Source organism: Pleurodeles waltl, chromosome 4_2 (genome assembly GCF_031143425.1).
Source record: "Pleurodeles waltl isolate 20211129_DDA chromosome 4_2, aPleWal1.hap1.20221129, whole genome shotgun sequence".
Lineage (NCBI taxonomy): Eukaryota > Metazoa > Chordata > Amphibia > Caudata > Salamandridae > Pleurodeles > Pleurodeles waltl.
Genome location: NC_090443.1, coordinates 670,496,463 through 670,516,769, shown reverse-complemented (window position 1 = coordinate 670,516,769; position 20,307 = coordinate 670,496,463). Strand labels below are relative to the sequence as shown.

General features: G+C 41.5%; 1 protein-coding gene across 1 annotated transcript in view; it reads left to right on the top strand.

Moving 5' to 3' along the window:
- Positions 1-20,307, top strand: part of AK5 (adenylate kinase 5) — a 2,252,667-nt gene that overhangs the window by 1,733,180 nt on the left and 499,180 nt on the right. Inside the window, exon 9 of the mRNA XM_069232252.1 lies at positions 19,586-19,628. Coding sequence (XP_069088353.1) covers positions 19,586-19,628 — 43 coding nt within the window. The remainder of the gene's footprint in view (positions 1-19,585; positions 19,629-20,307) is intronic.

Here is a 20,307-nt window from a genome sequence, read left to right as displayed (position 1 = left end):
ATTTTTATGCACCTTTGATGGATGATCCAGCTCCTTATATGGAACTTTTTCAATCTCTTCTTCAATTTCCAGGAAAAATTATTATTGGTGGGGATTTTAACTTTCTTCAGGATCCATTCATGGACAGCACGGTAAAAGGTAAAAAACAACACAAACCTAGAGTTGCTAAAATCTTTAAAGACTATGTCAAAGCGTTGATGCTTTGTGATCCTTGGAGAATAAATGCCCCAAATCAAAGAGAGTATACGTGCATTTCAAGCCGGTTTTAAAGTGCCACCCGCATCAACTTTTTTTTGATACCCAAAACATTGTCTTTTAAGAGTCAATTGGTGAAGAGGCAATTCTGGTTTATCCGACCACTCCACCCTGGTGCTAGAAGTATCCCTTTTTCCAGGGTTCATTACACCACAATCTAGAAGGTGGGTGTTCAACCAGTAATTACTCCAAGACGAGGGATGGCTGCAGGCCTTCAAAGTCGAGATAAGTGAATTCTTTAAATATAAACAGGGATCTTCAACCCCAGCTATGGTTCAAGGCTTTTTTCAGGGGCTTGATAATCGCTAAGGGGGCGGCAGATAAAACTCATCAGAGACAACAAACTAGGGCTCTGGAAGACGCAATACAGAGGAGCTTAGCTATCTATCTTCATGCCCCTACAGAAAACAACAGAAAATCTTTTGAATTGGCTAAACGCGCTTTGTCCAACAGTTTTCTTAAGAAGGTTGACACAGGACATCAGACTCATAGACAGAAGGTAAATGAAGAGAGTAATTTCACAGGCAAATTTTTGGCCTGACAAGCTCGAGACCAAATTGCTAGCATTATGATACATGATTTAAGGTGCCCCGTCTCTGGGGTAAGGCATACTGACCCCAGAGCTGTGGATAAAATCATACTAGAACACTATAGGCGAATCTACAGCCAGACCCAGGATATCGACCCTAAGGCTGTTGGGGACTTTTTGGGGCAATTGGATATTCCTACTCTTTCGAAAGAAGATCACGATGCTCTAACGCAGCCATTTTCGAAATCAGAACTGCTGGATGTTGTTAAGAACCTCCCCACGGGGAAGGCTTGTGGACCTGATGGCTTCCCGGCTGAATTCTATAAAAGTTTCATCGATATTTTTGTAGACCATTTTTTGTTTTTAATTAATGGCTTGCTCAAGGGTGAGCAGATCCCCAATTCTTGGTATTCAGGGAATGTGGTTAGTTTTCCTAAAAAGAATAAGGATAGGGAACACCCTAATGCATATCGTCCAATCTCTTTGCTAAATACGGACTATAAAATTATTATGAAATTGTTGGCCAATAGGCTTAACGGGGTTATTACTAAACTGGTACACCCTGATCAGAACGGGTTTATTGCCGGCCAACAGTTGGCTACTAATACGCACTATCTGGCCGATTATTTTGCTTCTAATAAAATCCCTCCTATCATTCTTTTATTAGACGCAGAAAAAGCTTTTGACCTGGTTATCTGGGACACACTGTTTGAAATATTGTCAAGATACAAAGTTCCCTCCCAGGTTAATTCAAAGGTTTTATCTAAACTCTGAAGCCAGTATCATAATCAATTCTGTCAGTATTGGTCGACTTCAAGTTCGGCGCAGGACCCGTCAGGGGTGTCACCTGTCTCCTATTCTTTTTGCTCTTTTTATTGAACCTTTAGCAATCAATGCAAGGCCTAAGCGGTACCTTGGGATTAATGTTTCCTCCGAAAAAGGAGATCTTTATGATCTCAATTATGTGCCTTTGCTCGCAAAAACCCAGGCTTTATTTGTACGCTGGGGGTCTCTCCCTCTTTCTATACTTGGCCGAGTTGCGCTGATCAAAATGTCCACACTACCATTATTTAACTTTCTATTTTCAACCTTCCCCTGTGTATTATCGTCTCTATTTTTCAAGAAATTAGAGTCTACGTTCAGCTCATTCATTTGGCAAAGCCAGAAGGCACGGGCTGCATTAAGTACATTATATGCTGATAGAGAAAAGGGGGGCTTAGCATTGCCAAACTTTAAAAAGACTATTACTTTGCCTTTTTCGCACATTGTCTGGCTAATTTCAAAATCAATAAATCTGTGGGCTGCCCATTTTTTAAAGATTCTTGTGATTTAATCTGCAGGGAGCAAGATATCCCGAATCCGGCATTGTTGGTGAAATCTACAGAAAAGGATCGATACAAGATTCTTAAATGGCTCTTTAAAAGAAAGTCAGATTTTTTTTTACAAGATATTCAATCCCACACTTGCATTTTCTTACTCCTCTCACATATTTCATGTTACGCTCTGGGTATCACCTCGATTTAGAGACAGCGAGAACGTGGGATTATGCAGGGTTTAGTAAAATTGGGGATTCTTGCATCAACGATAATTGGGAGTCTCATAAACATCCAGTCAGCTGTCCAAAATGACTTCCTTTTGGTGGGTTCCTATAGTATTATGCTCCATAGTTTGAGGGACTTGAATATCGATCCAATTGTTAGTACGCAGGTCTTAGTTGCTGAATTAGTAGACTCTCCCGGACTGAGGCGAGCCACTGCTTGGAGAAGGTTACCTTTAGAGCAGGATAAGATTGATCTTTGAGTAAAGGCAGCAAGAAAGTGGGCCCGTCGAGAGGGCCTTGATTTGTCAAGGGAATGCTGGGAGAAGATCAATCAGCTAAATTTTGCAGTACTGAGAGGCACGAATTGGCATCGTATGATATTCTTTATCAAATGGTTATTATATTGTATCCCGCAAGCCCTATCTCGGATGATACCCAGCTGTCCGGATCTCTGTTTTCGGTGTAAGACAGCAGGCGTGGCGGGCTGGATACACGTGACTGGTACATGTCCACTTATTCAGGAATTCTGGGATGGTGTAGTTAAGATATTAACAACTATTGCCCAGACTCCTATAATGGCTAGTATCTGGCTGGTGAGCTTGTGCTATCTCCCCGGGGCTAGACTTTCACCTAGATGGGAAAAACTAGTTTTTATTGCCACTGTGATTGCCAGATCTCTCCTGTTAAGAAACTGGCGCTCTGATCTAATTCCCTCCCCTCAAGAATGGCTGTGTAAAATGGTACAGGTCCGAAATCAGGAGAGGAGCTATGCCAGGAGAGTGGGCGGGGGTAAAATGTTTTCACGGATTTGGGGCGAATTCTTTCTAGACAACTGTGTACAATAATTTCAGGCTCAATTATAAGATGAAACTGGGGTTTTACTTAGCCGGATTGTATTCATTTGGAGTTATCCTATTGGGAATCATTTGGAAGGATGCTTAAGATAAAGTATGGAATTCCATTGGCTCTTTTTGTTATCTGGTTGGATCTTGATAAAAATTAATAAAAATAAATAATAGACTATCTAATCCAAAATATTGACAGGTAAGTATAATATTTCTATGCCTTACTCAACAAATGCACTTACACTGCATCTATATCTTCAAGGTATGTAGATGTGCAGTTAGGAATAGTAAATCTATAATTCCCTATGTACACTGACCTTTTGAAATTCTGTTCTTGATATTCTTGTAACAATATTTTCCTGGGGGGGGTGATATTTATTAGAACAAACAGTATTTGGGAACTAATATGCCAATACAGCTCAGCTTTTTTGTTTGCTCATAGTTGAGGACCATGCCTCCTAAAAATATACTTCTGGCTATTGGCCTGGAGATTCCCTGTTCCAAAAGACGTGGAGGTGTGGTCCCGTTATCGTATCTCCTTGAGGATCTTGATCTGCAATGTTGCGCCTTTGTCTAATATTCTGATTATTTAGTAATTACCTGCTGTTTGCTTATCCAGTTCTTCCCTTTTGTAGCTTCACTCGCCTGCCAATCTGGAAGTGCTCACCTTGCAACATGCATGCCCTTCAATACTCATGAAAAGAAAGGAAAAATAAATAACAGAAAGATTGAGACGGATGCAAGACATACTTGAAAGAAAGAGTAGACAAGGAAAGAAGACGATAGAAACAATATTCTGGAAGACCTATTTCTGCTGTAATACCCATAAATAGGTACAGAGAGAGTTAATTACAAAGAATGGGCTGCTGCAAATTAGCACTTGCATTTGTAGAGATCACATTCACCTCTGGGTATGTTGCTGCTGAAAAATAGATATTTGTTGTTACCCAACTCAGAGGTGCTCATTTTATAGACCTTGAGAGAATGAAAGACTGAGAGGAGCAGCAGAAATTGGTGCCTGTGACAATAGGATCAGACACAGCTCACTGCAGACGATGTTTTTTGTCCAGTGAACCTTGGGGCCCATCTGTTTGATGTTAAGGAAAAAGTCGGACTAAAAATGGGGACACATTGAGACCAACCACAAAAGAGAAGGAATGCCAAAAAACGATCTTTTCATTCTTAATTATGAACAGATGTGCAATTACACAGCATTCCGCCGATATGTCCTGCACCTTAGTCAATAGGTTGCAGGCCCAGTCCCAAAAGAAATTATGTCAGCCAGACCTGCAATAATAAAATTGTATAAAAGTAGTAAGAAAATACGGATAATATTGCATCTAACTGTGAACCCTCAAGTACTGATAATGGTCCTGATTTGAGCTTTTAAATTCTAGAGGTTTTCTGGTGTCTTGGTGATTACATCCTACTTGTAAGACCAGGAGATGCAAATTTTTGTACATGCAGCTGGAGCGTTTCCTTCTCTTGCAAGCCATACCAGGAATCGGGCGTATCTCGTTACTCAAACCTGGTAACATTTCCTAGTGCACGTTTTGTTATGTGGTATAAGAAGCAGAAACCTTTTGGGAATCCGTGCAAATATTATCATCTTGCTATGCAGAGAGTATCTGTGCCATTCTATCTAGCAATTAAATTAATTTTGCAGTGTGCACTTTATAAGAAAAATAAGCAAAATTATTTGCTGATTGCAGGTAAATGCTTTTACCCCATAATTTCCCCAAGTTGCCACATTGAGATAATGCTTCTAGGAATATATGTTTGAACAATGCATGCTGGAGCAGTGCATGCCTAAACAACGCGGTGGAACGACGACAGCGTTGTTACCACTAATGCCTTTACCACAAATGCCTTAACAACGATTTTTCATTGTAAAGGCACTTCCTGGTAAAGGCATGCGTGGAATGGCATGCATGGTTCCAGCATGCGACCCCCTGACCCCCCACCCCACCCCTAAAACTACCCCACCCCGCTTCCAAAACCTAAAACTACCATCACCCCCCCACCCCCACCTGCCCCTAAAACCTAAAACTACCCAGACCCACCCACCCAGCCCTAAAACATGAAACTACCCCATCCACCCACCCCTGCCCCTAAAACTATCGCAACCCCCCACCCTGCACCTAAAATCTAAGTCTACCCTGACCCCCCTACTCCCAAAACCTAAACTACCCCAACCTCTGACCCCCACCCCTACAACTACCCTGACCCCCCACCCCACCCCACCCCTAAAACTACCCCACCACTAAAACTACCACAACCCCCCAACCCCACCTCCGTCCCTAAAACTAGCCTGACACCCCCTCCCCTAAAACCTAAACTACCCTGACCCCCCAACCCCGCCCCTAAAACTTACAACCACCATGACCCCACCTCCCCTAAAACCTAAAATTACCCGACCCTCTACCCCGTCCCTAAAACTACCCCCCAACCCTACCCCCAGCCCCACTTACCTGACCGCGTCCTCCCCGAACTGGAGTCTGTTTTCCTCTGCCTTAACCACGCATGTTCTTTGTTCCGGACATGCGTGGTTAAGCCAGAGGAAAACATGGTCATTGTTCACGAAAACGTTGTTCCGCTTTCGTGGACAACGCACCTCGTTGTTCCCACGTCGTTGTTGAGGCTGTTTCCCAAACATGACTTCTACAGTTTCTTAGATTAGTTTTATCCCATTTTGTCAACTTCTACTGATCATGAAGCACGAGGAAGCTGTCGGACAATGCTTTCACCTCCATTTTAGTGGAACTGTTAACGCGTCCGTCTATGTCAATTTATACACATCAGGACTCGTTTTAGGCCAATGAATCTTTGGGCCCAGTGGTGAGACACCGTAGGACGAGATAACTAAATAAAATATCAATCAATATCTCAATATCATTGTCAACGTTTAACATCAAAACACCTCTCACTTTAGACATTAACGAACATTCGACGCAACCATGGCCCTTCAGTCATGAATAACCACACCTTAATGGAGTTAATAAGTTTTATTCCCTATTGATTACAATCTAGTAGTAAAGGCATTAATCTCAAAGTCAATAAACATGTAAGCATGATTACAAGATGACAACCACAATAAGCCTTTGATAATGCAAAGATCAGTAGCATAGACAATCAGATAAATGTAAGTAGTTTATTACACATCGAACTTTCTAAGATACTAGTTCAGCATAGCACCACGCCAGTCACGTCAGTTGTCAGTCAGAGTGAATACCTCATCTAACCTCTAATTAGCATTAGCATGTTGGGCGTCATGCAAAACAATTTTGAACACCAATTTGGAAAACATCTAACTAAGGTCTCTATTAAAACATACAGCAGTTGGTACCTAGAAAGAAAGGCAAAATGAGTTCTCATTAGCAATTTTATATAATTACCCTCCTCTGATTAGGTCAGCATTCAGGATCAGTCTTCGTCTTCAGGACATCAGTCAGATCGCCGTCAGTCTATCTAAGTTAGAGGCAAGAGACACTCTCCTCTTAAGGAGAAAAGTGTAAGGGGCAGTAAGATGGGCAGGATGGTTTGTCTAAGTCTCAAATCACAGAATACTGTGACAGAGTTTCGGGATGTAATCAATATCATTCCCTACCTAATGTCTGGTTATTTCCTGTGTCATGGGTTTTTAATCCCTTTCTAGTAATTCATTCCCCCAAAATTCTATTGGTTAGTCAATACACCCCATCATCGTTAACCTATCAAATTATACATTAAGTCATGCATTTGTCATCTCTCGATAATATATCGTCTTCTGATTGGTCTTCATAATCGGTCTTTTGTAGGTGGCATATCCGGGGTTACTTCATCAGCTTGGCACACGTCTCAGGTTAAAAGTTCTCGTTCCCTCGTCTCATTGTCCTTGGAAGTATCTACAAATGTTTCGAAGCACAATCATTTTATACTAAAAGATGTTAGCATGTGAATGGGAAAATATCCCTATGTTACGAACTAATACAGAGAGAACAATAGCTGGGTTATGGTCGTTTGCAAGTTCTGCACACTGAAGAAACAGGAAAAATACGCCTTTAATATGAGAGCTACACAGCTTTTGCTCATGCTAACTTAAGATATACGAGTTTAATGAATGCAGTTTTATATGTTTTAATGTGTTCAGTTAGGCAAACTATAAACGATTATTCCTTACAGTTGACATTAGTTTATACATGTGAACGATTCTCCATTTTTATGAATACGCTATTAATAAATGTTTTATTAATACAGCATTGTTAGACATAAGCATTTCACGTCTATAATATGTAATATCAAAATACGCTCTCTCAGTCCCTCCTCTGATGACGCTCGTCATCACAAATCTCCCAGGTTTTAACTTTTTGCTTTACGCATAATGCGCATTTCAACATCTTTTCCTTTATGTGAGCTTTCCCATATTTCATTAAACATTTTCTCTCTTTCACTTTCTTCGTTTCTTTTGGTTCTGTTAGCCAAATTTCTTTTCACCTTTTCATTAATTTTGCATATTCCCCAAAATCCCAATAGACAAATCAGAACAATTAATAATCCCATCATGATTTTTGCAAGTACCCCATTCCAAATGTTGGTAAACCAGCTTCCCACTCGGGCAATTCCCTTTCCAAATTTCTCCCAAACACCAAGTTCTTTTAGATCCTTCAAATCTTCACTATCTCTAGTCAGGTTAGTAAGCATGCTTCTAATTTTCTTACTATTGTCAGGGATATACGAGCAACAATGTCGCTCATTAAGCATTTTGCACACACCTCCACTCTTTGCTAAAAGAATGTCTAAAGCAAGCCGATTTTGAAGAGTCATAGCTCTTTCTGCAGCAAGTTCTGTATCCATCAGAAGTATAGCTCCTGTGAAATTTGTCAGCATGTTATCCACAATAGTAGACAACTTTTGAATTTTCATAGAATTTAGAATAACCCCTACTGAAGGGATTATAGCTCCAAATATATCACCAATGACAGCCGCCACTGATTCTCGTTTTTGTCTGGTATGTTGTAATTCAGACGTTTTAGGTAGTTATTTTAAGTCATCAATCTGGTAAATCTTTGGGAATATTATTCCCAAATAACATGTCCCATACCATCCCTTAGGGAGACGGTAATACGCATTTAACCCACAGATGTAATAGATTCCAGGAATCGCTGGGTCTTGTCCATTTAACATAAAGGTCCATTTTCTCTGAAACAAAAATACATGCCTACATTCACTCGTTCCCACAAACAAATTGTCTTGATCAGATTTTGGTCTATATATACAGAGTTTACCTACGTGTAATGCATCTATAGCTAACTTGCCTTGTGTTTTAATTTCAGTATAAGCAAAGTCATTGGCATAAGTGCGTTTTTCTAAACCTTTTTCTAATCTTTCCTTTAGTGCTTTGCATCTATCATCTGTGTGATCTAAAAAGCTTTTCTCTACAGGAGACAGTAAGCATGTCAAGTTATTGCGGTGTGCATAAGCAGTTCCAAATGTTAGTGTTGGCTCAAAGAATCCTCTAACTATTTTTATATCATGCTCTTTAGCTAACTTATTTAAGAATTCAATAACAGGCACAAAAGAAAACACAACATCTAAATTTGAATAAAAATATTGCACATGCTCTTGATTATAAAATCTTGTTAGTAGCAAGCTGCAACTAATCCCATACGTAAGAGGGAGGCTATGATAAGTAACTCCCTCCTGCACAGATGAAGGAATTTTAGTACACACATAACAGTCTTTCGCATTCATAGTTTCCACATGCTCATTTAGTAGGCGATAGAAAACATTAGTAGAAAGCTCTCTGTTTGGATTAGTTCCCTCATGCAGATGTTTTGTGTCTTGCTCGAATTTCTCCCATGGTGATAGTTTATTAGTTGTAGTAGTAGTCTCAGGTTTTGAAGTTGCATTAGTAGTTTCACTCTCTCTCCATGGCATTCCTACAATCACTCCCACAATCATTATTGTACATACAGCACCTATCATAAGTCCTAACCAGCCACATACTTTACTTCCCTTGTTACTATAAGCCATGTTTGTATAGAATCAAACAGTAGATCAACAATCAACTCTAAGTAGCAAACTCTTTCTGCGTAATTTACAGCGTCTTCACTCAAACCAGGACCCTTTTCGTCAATTCAGGTTAGCAGCTTGTCGTAATCAGGTTTTTATAAGTCAAATCCAGGTTTAATGTCACATTCCGGTAGTTTTTTTTTTTTTTTTCAAGACTCTTGTTTTTAAGCTTTCACAATTTTCAATGTCTCTTTTTTTTTTCAATCTTTTTCCTTTTTTCTTGTTGTATTTTCTTCAGGTACCGTAGTACTGGCCTGGTATTTCTCGATCAAAACAGAACGCTAAGAATTCTTGTTGCCATTCAGCGGTTGTAGCGTATGCCCATTCAGGACCGGTATATCTTCTGTTTGCTATTCTTTTTCTTTGTATTCTTCGTTCACCTTGCTGTTCTCCTTCACTCAGATCGTCTGCTCGTGAGGTATCGCTTTCCTCTATTATTGTTTCATTTGCTATTTCTCTTATTCTAAAGTGTGAATTTTCTGGCCGATTGTCTCCTCTGTTCGTCTTACTTCGGAGTTTTCCTTCAGTACCTTGAACAGCACCCTTCTCTGTTAATATGGTGTTTTCTCCTGATAGGCTTGGAACTCGTTCGGCAGATCTTGATTCGTTCTGATTTAAATTTGACACTTCTTCGTCTCTCTCTCCTTGTTCGACACTGTATTCAGTTTCTGAATTGTATTCGTCTGCTTCTGGGAGAACCTCTCCTTGACTTTGTTCTCCTGCTGCCTCTACTGAGATTGGCACTTCGTCACCTCTCTCGAACTCTCTGATAGTTTGAGGGACACGGCTGTTCTCAGCGGGCTCTCCTGTAGTCTCAGATCCTTCTTGACTGATCTCTGACTCTGAGACTTCTCCTCTTGAGGTTGCTGCACCGGAATTTTCAAGTTCCTCTTCAACAGGACACGCTACCCTTTTTGTATGACTGGCATGTATCCAGTTGGGAACCCCGGCACACTTCACAGCAGTAGTGGTCGTCAATATCACTTGATATGGCCCTTTCCAACGCGGCTCAAGACACGATTTTCTTACGTGCTTCTTAACAACCACCCAATCTCCAGCTTGCAGAGAGTGTCCTGGTTCGCCGATTGGTGGTAACGTGTTAGCTTCCACCTGGTGAGAGAAAGAGCGAATCACGTCAGCCAAACTTTTGCAATAATCCAACACCATATCATCTGTAATATTCACTAGTGCATTTGCAGGTACCGCCGGTAACCTCATTGCTCTGCCCATGAGGATTTCATGTGGGGACAATCCTGTTTTCTTATCTGGCGTGTTTCTCATAGACATCAGCACTAGAGGTAACGCATCTGGCCACTTCATGTTTGTTGCTGCACACATTTTTGCTATTCTTGATTTCAAAGTACCATTCATCTGTTCGACTAGTCCTGAAGCTTCAGGGCGATAGCTACAATGCAGCTTTTGTTCAATGTTGAGTGCGGCACACAGGAGTTTAATCACCTCATTGTCGAAGTGTCTTCCCCTATCTGATTCTATAGAAACCGGAAACCCGAATCTGGGTATTAATTCTCTGAGTAGTAGTTTTGCAACTGTGAGACTGTCATTCCTACGTGTGGGATATGCCTCAATCCAATGGCTAAAAACACACACAATCACCAGCACGTATCTCAGACCTCCATAAACAGGCATTTCAATGAAATCCATTTGGATCTTATTAAATGGACCACCAGCTCCCCAATGTGGCTCAAGGTTACCACAGTTCCTTTTCCAGCGTTCATTTGTTGACAAATGACACATCTGTGACAAGTGATTTCTGCGGCATGTCTGAATCTTGGATTGAACCAATCAATCTTAAATGATCTGATCATGGCATCTCTTCCCAAATGAGCCTGCCCATGATACAATCGGGCAAATTGTGACAGAAGACTGTTTGGCAACACTAGTTTTCCCTCTCTTGATACCCAAATATCGTCTTCTCTCTGTACACACTGCATTTTCTGCCAAGAACGTTTTTCTTCCTTACCAACGTGGCTTTGTAGTGTCTTTAATTCGTCTAAGGTATCAACCACTCGTAATGCTAGACTTAAGGTTGTGTCATTCTCAGGTTGTGGTAACAGTTCCCATTGTTCTTTAAAGGATATACAGTTTAATGCACAAAATCTGGCAACCTGGTCTGCATAACCATTCCCCATTGACACAAAATCTTGTGATCTGGTGTGAGCACTGCATTTCACCACAGCAATTTCAAGAGGCAACTGAATCGCATGTAACAAATCTCTTATCTGTTCTCCATTTTTCACTGGTGAACCAGAGGGTGTCATAAACCCTCTTTGTGACCAGAGTTGACCAAAATCATGCACAATTCCAAATCCGTATCTGCTGTCTGTATAGATTTTGACCTTTAGATTTACAGCAGCATGGCAGGCTTTTGTGAGAGCTATCAATTCTGCCACTTGTGCAGAAAACGCTTTCTCGAGCCAGGAGGCTTCGACTATACCGGATATGGCACATACTGCATAACCAGCTCTCAAGGTTCCTGATGAATCTCTTAGACAGGACCCATCAACGAACATAATGTAATCGTTTTCCTTTAACTGGGTATCTTTTATATCTGAGCGAGGTTTGGTACTGAGCTCAGTTACCTCCAGACAATCATGCTCAAATTCTTCCCCATCTTTTATTTCTGTATTCTCAATGGGAAGTAGAGTTGCCGGGTTCAGTACAGTGCACCTTTTCAATGTGACATTTGGTGACCCCAGAATAATTGTCTCATATTTGGTAAGTCGGGCATTTGTCATGTGTTGTGTCTTAGTTCGTGTCAGCAAAATTTCAACAGAATGTGGAACCAATACTGTTAGGGGGTATCCCATAACTATGCCCTCGCATTGTGAAAGACTTTGACCAACTGCTGCGACTGCTCGCAAACAACCCGGTAAGGCTGCTGCGACAGGGTCCAAAGTAGCCGAAAAATATGCTACAGGGCGATTTGTATCTCCATGGACCTGTGTTAAAACAGACAAAGAACAAGCATCACGTTCATGACAGAACAACAAAAATGGCTTCTCATAATCAGGCATTCCTAATGCTGGAGCTCTGCACATGCATTCTTTCAGCTCTAGAAATGACTCAAGCTCTTCTTTTGTCAATGTGATTGTGTATGGTTCATCCTTAACTTCCTTTCCTGTCAGTTTTGTTAATGGTTTTGAAATGATCGAGAAGTTGGGTATCCACTGGCGACAGTAGCCCACCATTCCCAAGAACATTCTGACATCTCTCTTTGTTGTTGGGGGATTCATTTGTAAAACAACTGTTATTCTCTCTTTGGATATTCTTCGAGACCCTTTCTCAATCAGATGCCCCAAATATTTTACTTCTTTTTGACAGTACTGCAGCTTTTTAGGTGACACCTTATGTCCGTCTTTCCCTAAATGATTCAATAAGGCAATGGTATCATATTTGCAGTTGTCTTTGGTTTTGGATGCAATCAACAAATCATCAATGTACTGCACAAGAGTCGTATTATAAGGTAACACAAGAGGTTCCAAATCCTTCTTCAATATCTGATTGAAGATGGATAGTGACTCAGAAAATCCCTGAGGAATTCTGCACCAACTGTATACCTTATCCAGGAATTTGAAACTGAACAAAAACTGGCTGTCCTCGTGAAGTGGAATCGAGAAAAACGCTTGTGATAGGTCTACTACGGTAAACAACTCAGCATCACAAGGAACTTGGTACATTATTTCTGCTGGGTTGGGAACCACAGGGCAGCATTTTACCACAATTTCGTTTATTTTTCTCAAATCCTGCAAAATTCGAACTTTCCCACAGGGCTTTCTCAAACCCATAATCGGAGAGTTACACGGACTACTTAGGACTTCTTTCAAAACTCCCTGTCGGACAAAATCTGCAATTATCTGTGTCACTTCAATAAGGACATCCTGAGTCATGTGATATTGTGACAGTTGGGGGAATACTGCATTCGGCTTTATCTGCACCTTGATTGGTTTTACTCCCTTTATTAATCCAACCTCCTTTCCAGTCAAATCCCACACTTTCTCTATCACCGATCCTTGCAGATCAGCAGGTAGATCGATCAAGGTGAACACTGGAAAAAGGGTAATTAGAGGGTAATCCTCATTCATCTCTCCTCCTTCTTCCATAAGCTGACCCTCATCTGCCTCGTCATCACTGTTTGTCTGAACCTCTATTCCACCATCGGAACAGGTAATTGAACATTTGGTTTTGCACAATAAGTCTCTTCCTAACAAGGATACTGGACTTGAATCGCACACGACAAATCTATGCAGGCCCTGGAAATTTCCAATTTCAACCTGCACTGGGTCAGTGATTGGATTAGTCAGGTACTGATTAGCCACACCAACCACTCGTATGGTGCGCCCAGAGAGAGGTAATCTTGGTACCTCTGCACTGCGAACAGTAGAGCGTGTAGCTCCTGTATCAACTAAAAATGAGACTTTGTAGCCCATTACTTTTCCCTCCACAAATGGGCCTCTCTGGTCTACCTCTAAGGATGCAGCGAGTCTGCACTCTTCACTGTCTGAGCTATCATCTGACCAGTCCCCATTCATCTCATTTTCACCTCTTAGTGGGAATTGTTGTACAGTGTTGTTTTGACTTGTTACTTGACCTGTGACCTGTTGAGGAAGCATCACCTGCTGCTGTCCCATCGGAGCTAGGGGTAACTGCATTTGCTGTCTAGGCACCATAGGGATCTGCTGTTGCATCGGTTGTACTGACACTGTTTGGAAACGCGGCATTTGCATTTGCTGCATAGGTTGCGCCCCTGTCATTTGTACCAAATTATTTTGATAGTTCTGATTTGGGTGTCTCATTCTTGGACCTCGTGAATTTTGCAATGTACCGGCATTGATACTCTGCTGAACCGTACCATCCTGCATTATATTTGGACAATCCCGTTTCCAATGTCCCACGCCCCCGCACGCATGGCATGGTGACATCTTTTTCACTCCTTCACCATCACCTTGAACAACAACATTATTCATGTCCGCACCACGGTTCACAAACCCTCGACCTCTACCTCTTGGCTGTGCCTGAAACACACCATTCAATTGCGGTTGTTGCTGTATCATTTGCTGAACACCGTTTCCCTGTATTCCAGCCTGTGCAGCTCTTATCTGCATCACCTTCTCCTTCAACTTTTTCTGTTTTAACTCAATTTCGTCACTACAGTATTTCGCGTACTGCAATACCTCATCAATCGGTTTAGCTTGCCAACAAATCAAATGATTTTTAATCATTTGCTGACCTCAGGTCTCAGCCCTTCGACAAATCTGAACACAAGATGATTCATGTCCTTCAGCTCAATTGTTTCAGTACCACTGTAATGTTTGAATGCCTTTAACAATCTTTCGTAATATGCATGTATTGACTCTTTAACCTCTTGAGAGGTCCGGTCAATTTTCTGCCAATCAGTCACCTTCGGCGACACCTTTTGTTTCAAAAACTCAATTACTTTATGATAATATTTCATCACCTCTTCAGAAGGCGCTCCAGTCACTCTATCCCTTGCTGGTTCCTTTGTGGGCCAATCTACCCCTCTCTTGCATTCAAGCCATAAATCTGGCGGAACAATAATCTCGAACAAGGTATTTAAGTCTTCCCAGAGACACTTCGCAAGTTTCACGAATCTATCTGTCTGTTGATACCACTCGATCGGTTTTTCTCTTAACCTGGGATAATCATTCGTAAAGGACAAAATGTCTCCCCTGGACCAAGGCACATGCACCAAAACACCACCAGCTGTTTCTCTCATAGGTAGGATTTTTACTGTCTCTAAGTTCGGTGTGACGGTTGTTTCATTAGATACTGGACTATCTCTTTTTCCCTTATCCTTTTTCTTCATCCATCTGCCTTCCCATTTCTCTAGTGCTCCCCAAATTTGTGCGCTTTGCAGCAGCTCTTTCAAATGTGTCTTCATGCCTGCAGATCTCATGTGCTCAAAATCTTTTGAGTCAAAATCTAATCTGTAACTCCGTTTCAAATGTTTTGTGTTCCCAATGTCGATATTGTATTTGTCTGCCAAATTCGTTAATTTCTGATGTACTTTGCCTACTTCTTTGGTGATTTTTGGACATAGGTACCTTAATTCTGCCTCAGTGTAAGACTCCAATCTATTTACACCCATTGTTCCCTCCACCAATTCAGCAGCTTCTGCTCCTAGTCGTACTAGATTTAGGTATTTATCGTGTTTCTCTTTCTCAGGTTCGATTGCAGCTGCTGTAGCCCTTTGTGATGTGCATGTTTTCTCTAACCACTCATTTAGCTGTTGTACTGTAAAACCCTGCAGTGAAATGTTCCCTGCATGTATCATTGGAGTGTATGAGGTATTTGTACTCATAGTTTGGGGAGTCAATACTCCCAATCCTGCTTGTCGCATTGCCTCAAGAGGTGCCCCTATTGGACTAAGGTCCATTAAGGGTCTTGATTGTTCACAAGCCTGTCCTCCTTGTGCCATTATTTGTGGAGTTATAATAGGCCCTCCTCTTATCATTTCATGAGTTAGGACTCCCTGTTCACACATCCTTGTTTTCTCCTGTGCATACAACGGCACCGGGGGACCAACTGTAATGGGTAGTGATATAGCGGCAGGTGTCTGGCCTGCTCCCAAGCTTCTTGGAGCTTCAACACCATAGGTCTGATTTAATAATCCTGTGCAGGTTCTTTTAAAGGACCCGCTACTAAGGTTATACCCAGGTATCAGTTTCGGCGGTTGTGACACTAACTGCGGAGTTGATTCAATCTGCACTAACCGTGGCTTTGTATATATCGGGTCTGGCTGCACCACCAAGTTCGTAGTAGTCTCGAGTACTGGAACATCGGGATAAATTCTTTTTATCTGTGGTGGAGGCTGTAACTGTATCGGCGGGTCTGGAGCAGTGGATACACTGACACCATTCTGTATCAAAGCGGTATCGCTAGACTGCACTGTATCAGTAACACCCTTTTCTTTCGTCTGGTTCCCAGGATTCAAGCTAGTACTTGGAGCACGGTCGTTCACCGCGTATGGTGGCGGACGATCATGTAACAGCCTATCCATAAATGCCTCATCATCTGAATCGTCCTCTTCTTCCCAAGATCTTTTATTCTCTTTGTGTTTGACTGGCTCTTTATCAGTTTTGCAAGAAGCTTTCTTTCCCTGTGTTTCCTCTCCCTGGGTTATTGCCGGAAACAGCTTCAACCCATCCATTATTCCTCGTCTCCACATTTTGTTCTCATTATCCCACCTAGCCTCTGCTTAGGATTTTTCAGCTCTTGTTAGTCTCCTGTGAAATCTTTCTTGTCTATGTTTAAGAGCCATCAGGTCCCAAATTGCCAAAGCCTCATACTGTGCTGGTCGAGGAGGTGGTTGCTGCGTACTTAACATCCACCTCAGATTTTCTAAAACCTTTTGATTAAACGTTCCATGTTCAGGAAACGCTAGACACCCTTCTTTCTCTGTCAGTTTACGCCATTGTTTTATCCATAAACATGGTGCAACACCCTTTTCTTCCATAACTGTGTAAGCTGGCGTACCCTCAGGTGGTGTAGGTTCCCCATCAGTCGCAACGATATACACATCTCCTTTCAATGCGCTTTTAAATGCCTTAACAAAATTCATTTTATTTTATTTTTACTCAGAAACGGCTTTGTTCCCAGGACACTCTTCACCTACCCTTTGCTCAACCTATTGCCTTTCACAGACGGCAGCCAATCCGTGCGCGACCCCTCTCGACATCTGACCTATCCCAGCGCGGCACCACTGACGTCACACTCACACACACTGCAGCTGACAAAGTCTTGCGGCTTGTCCACACCTCACTAACTCCTTACAACTCATACAACTAATGCAAATTATTGCTAGCACTTGAATGACAACACAAATCTGCCGGTTTACTACAGGAAAGGGTAACACATTCGCTTCAGAACTTTACAGAGATTTCACTTGAAGCCTCGGCCGCTACTCTCTCCTTCTCAGTTCCCTCGTACGCAAGCAGAATTCGTCCTGCAAATCCTACTCTCGACTTGTCAATGACTCCTTCTAGTGCACTTTAGAACTTGTCAAATCTCCATCGAAGGTTACACGCATGCATCATAACTCGAAACTCGATCTGTCAACCACGCTCGATTGACCTACTAAACCGCACAGATCACAACATAAACCATTTTTAACATCATACTCCGGAGTCTTAGACCTCAATAGGCCCGTATACAACAACCAACCACGTGGATAATTTTGAGCAACAAGCGCTACATTCACATGAAGTACGCCGACTTCCCTACTCTCATGCTGTGGAGTACGCCCACTCCTTCTAAACAACTTTTACTTGGCGTAAACACACTCAAGTATTCACAATCACCTGCAAAGTGCATAAGATTTAATAAGCGCAAAAACCCTAACCACACATACTATGGCGCCGAGAACATTCCCAACTCATTTAGGCAGGCTCCGAGATCCTGGGAAAGCCCATGGCAGATCTAGCAACTCATCATCTTTCCAATTTGCATTATCACAAGAAAACAATTGAACAGTGAAAACTCCATCCTAGGGCCCCCAAGGGCCAAACCGTACTCTGCTACCAGAACTGTTAACGCGTCCGTCTATGTCAATTTATACACATCAGGACTCGTTTTAGGCCAATGAATCTTTGGGCCCAGTGGTGAGACACCGTAGGACGAGATAACTAAATAAAATATCAATCAATATCTCAATATCATTGTCAACGTTTAACATCAAAACACCTCTCACTTTAGACATTAACGAACATTCGACGCAACCATGGCCCTTCAGTCATGAATAACCACACCTTAATGGAGTTAATAAGTTTTATTCCCTATTGATTACAATCTAGTAGTAAAGGCATTAATCTCAAAGTCAATAAACATGTAAGCATGATTACAAGATGACAACCACAATAAGCCTTTGATAATGCAAAGATCAGTAGCATAGACAATCAGATAGATATAAGTAGTTTATTACACATCGAACTTTCTAAGATACTAGTTCAGCATAGCATCACGCCAGTCACGTCAGTTGTCAGTCAGAGTGAATACCTCATCTAACCTCTAATTAGCATTAGCATGTTGGGCGTCATGCAAAACAATTTTGAACACCAATTTGGAAAACATCTAACTAAGGTCTCTATCAAAACATACAGCAGTTGGTACCTAGAAAGAAAGGCAAAATGAGTTCTCATTAGCAATTTTATATAATTACCCTCCTCTGATTAGGTCAGCATTCAGGATCAGTCTTCGTCTTCAGGACATCAGTCAGATCGCCGTCAGTCTATCTAAGTTAGAGGCAAGAGACACTCTCCTCTTAAGGAGAAAAGTGTAAGGGGCAGTAATATGGGCAGGATGGTTTGTCTAAGTCTCAAATCACAGAATAGTGTGACAGAGTTTCGGGATGTAATCAATATCATTCCCTACCTAATGTCTGGTTATTTCCTGTGTCATGGGTTTTTATCCCTTTCTAGTAATTCATTCCCCCAAAATTCTATTGGTTAGTCAATACACCCCATCATCGTTAACCTATCAAATTATACATTAAGTCATGCATTTGTCATCTCTCGATAATATATCGTCTTCTGATTGGTCTTCATAATCGGTCTTTCGTAGGTGGCATATCCGGGGTTACTTCATCAGCTTGGCACACGTCTCAGGTTAAAAGTTCTCGTTCCCTCGTCTCATTGTCCTTGGAACAAATGTTTCGAAGCACAATCATTTTATACTAAAAGATGTTAGCATGCGTATGGGAAATTATCCCTATGTTACGAACTAATACAGAGAGAACAATAGCTGGGTTATGGTCGTTTGCAAGTTCTGCACACTGAAGAAACAGGAAAAATACGCCTTTAATATGAGAGCTACACAACTTCTGCTCATGCTAACTTAAGATATACGAGTTTAATGAATGCAGTTTTATACTTTTAATGTGTTCAGTTAGGCAAACTATAAACGATTATTCCTTACAGTTGACATTAGTTTATACATGTGAACGATTCTCCATTTTTATGAATACGCTATTAATAAATGTTTTATTAATACAGCATTGTTAGACATAAGCATTTCACGTCTATAATATGTAATATCAAAATACGCTCTCTCAGTGCTTCAACATTTGGTAGTGGTTTACCTCTATAACACATATATAGCTAGTAACTATGTATTTCTAACGTTTCCTAGTTATGCAGCCGCTTTCACATTATAAGTATGGGATTCTGACATCCAGCGCTGTCAGACACTAACTGTTTCCAGCATGCGTTGGATCATTCGTGGTTCGAACATATATTCGTCATGTTTTGTTATGTTATATTTTGATTTTTGAAATCTTAGGAAAATGCTTCATAACAGCATTATTCACTTTCTCACATTTTCATTATGCAGGCAGATGACGAGCTGCGTCTCTCAGAAGTTGAGAACATCAAAGGTGAGTGCTGTCTTTCAAATAGGACAGGATGTCAGCATGGATCTCTTGAAACATAATGTTAAATTTGATTAAAAAACTGAAACCTTTTAATGTCACAAGGACCCAACACGCCCATCTTTACAGACAGTTGTATAAAGATGATGTACGCTCTGAGCACATTTGTCATTGCCAAAATAGACACCGATCGCAAGTATCGTGAAATTCCAAGCAATGTTTTTGGTGGCCACAATTATTGATATAGGTGGGAATCTCGGTATGGAATTCCTGCAATTACCAGTTAAATCCCTGGGAATACGGAATTACTGTGTAGACCCGGAATTATAGGGTGGTACATGTATCACCTACTCTCAGAAGGTGGTACATGTCTGCAGATGTCCTATGCAGGGCAAGACAGGATAGTGGGGTTTGGGGGGGGGGGAGCAGGGAGGGAAAGGGGAGAGGCCACCTGTCAGAGGAAGACTTTACATGATCCTCTGTGAGGTGGCTGGGTTTCAGATGAGGACTAGGAAAACGGGTCCAGGCTGCTGAGTGGCCCATTCGCTGTGATTTTAGCAGATAGAGTTTGCTGGACTGTAAAACTGGGTGCAAGTTCATCAGACGATATAGGAGGGCAGAGTAGAATTCCACGCAGGAATTCCACTCTGCACAACATTTCATCTGGGTCATAGCAATGATGGAA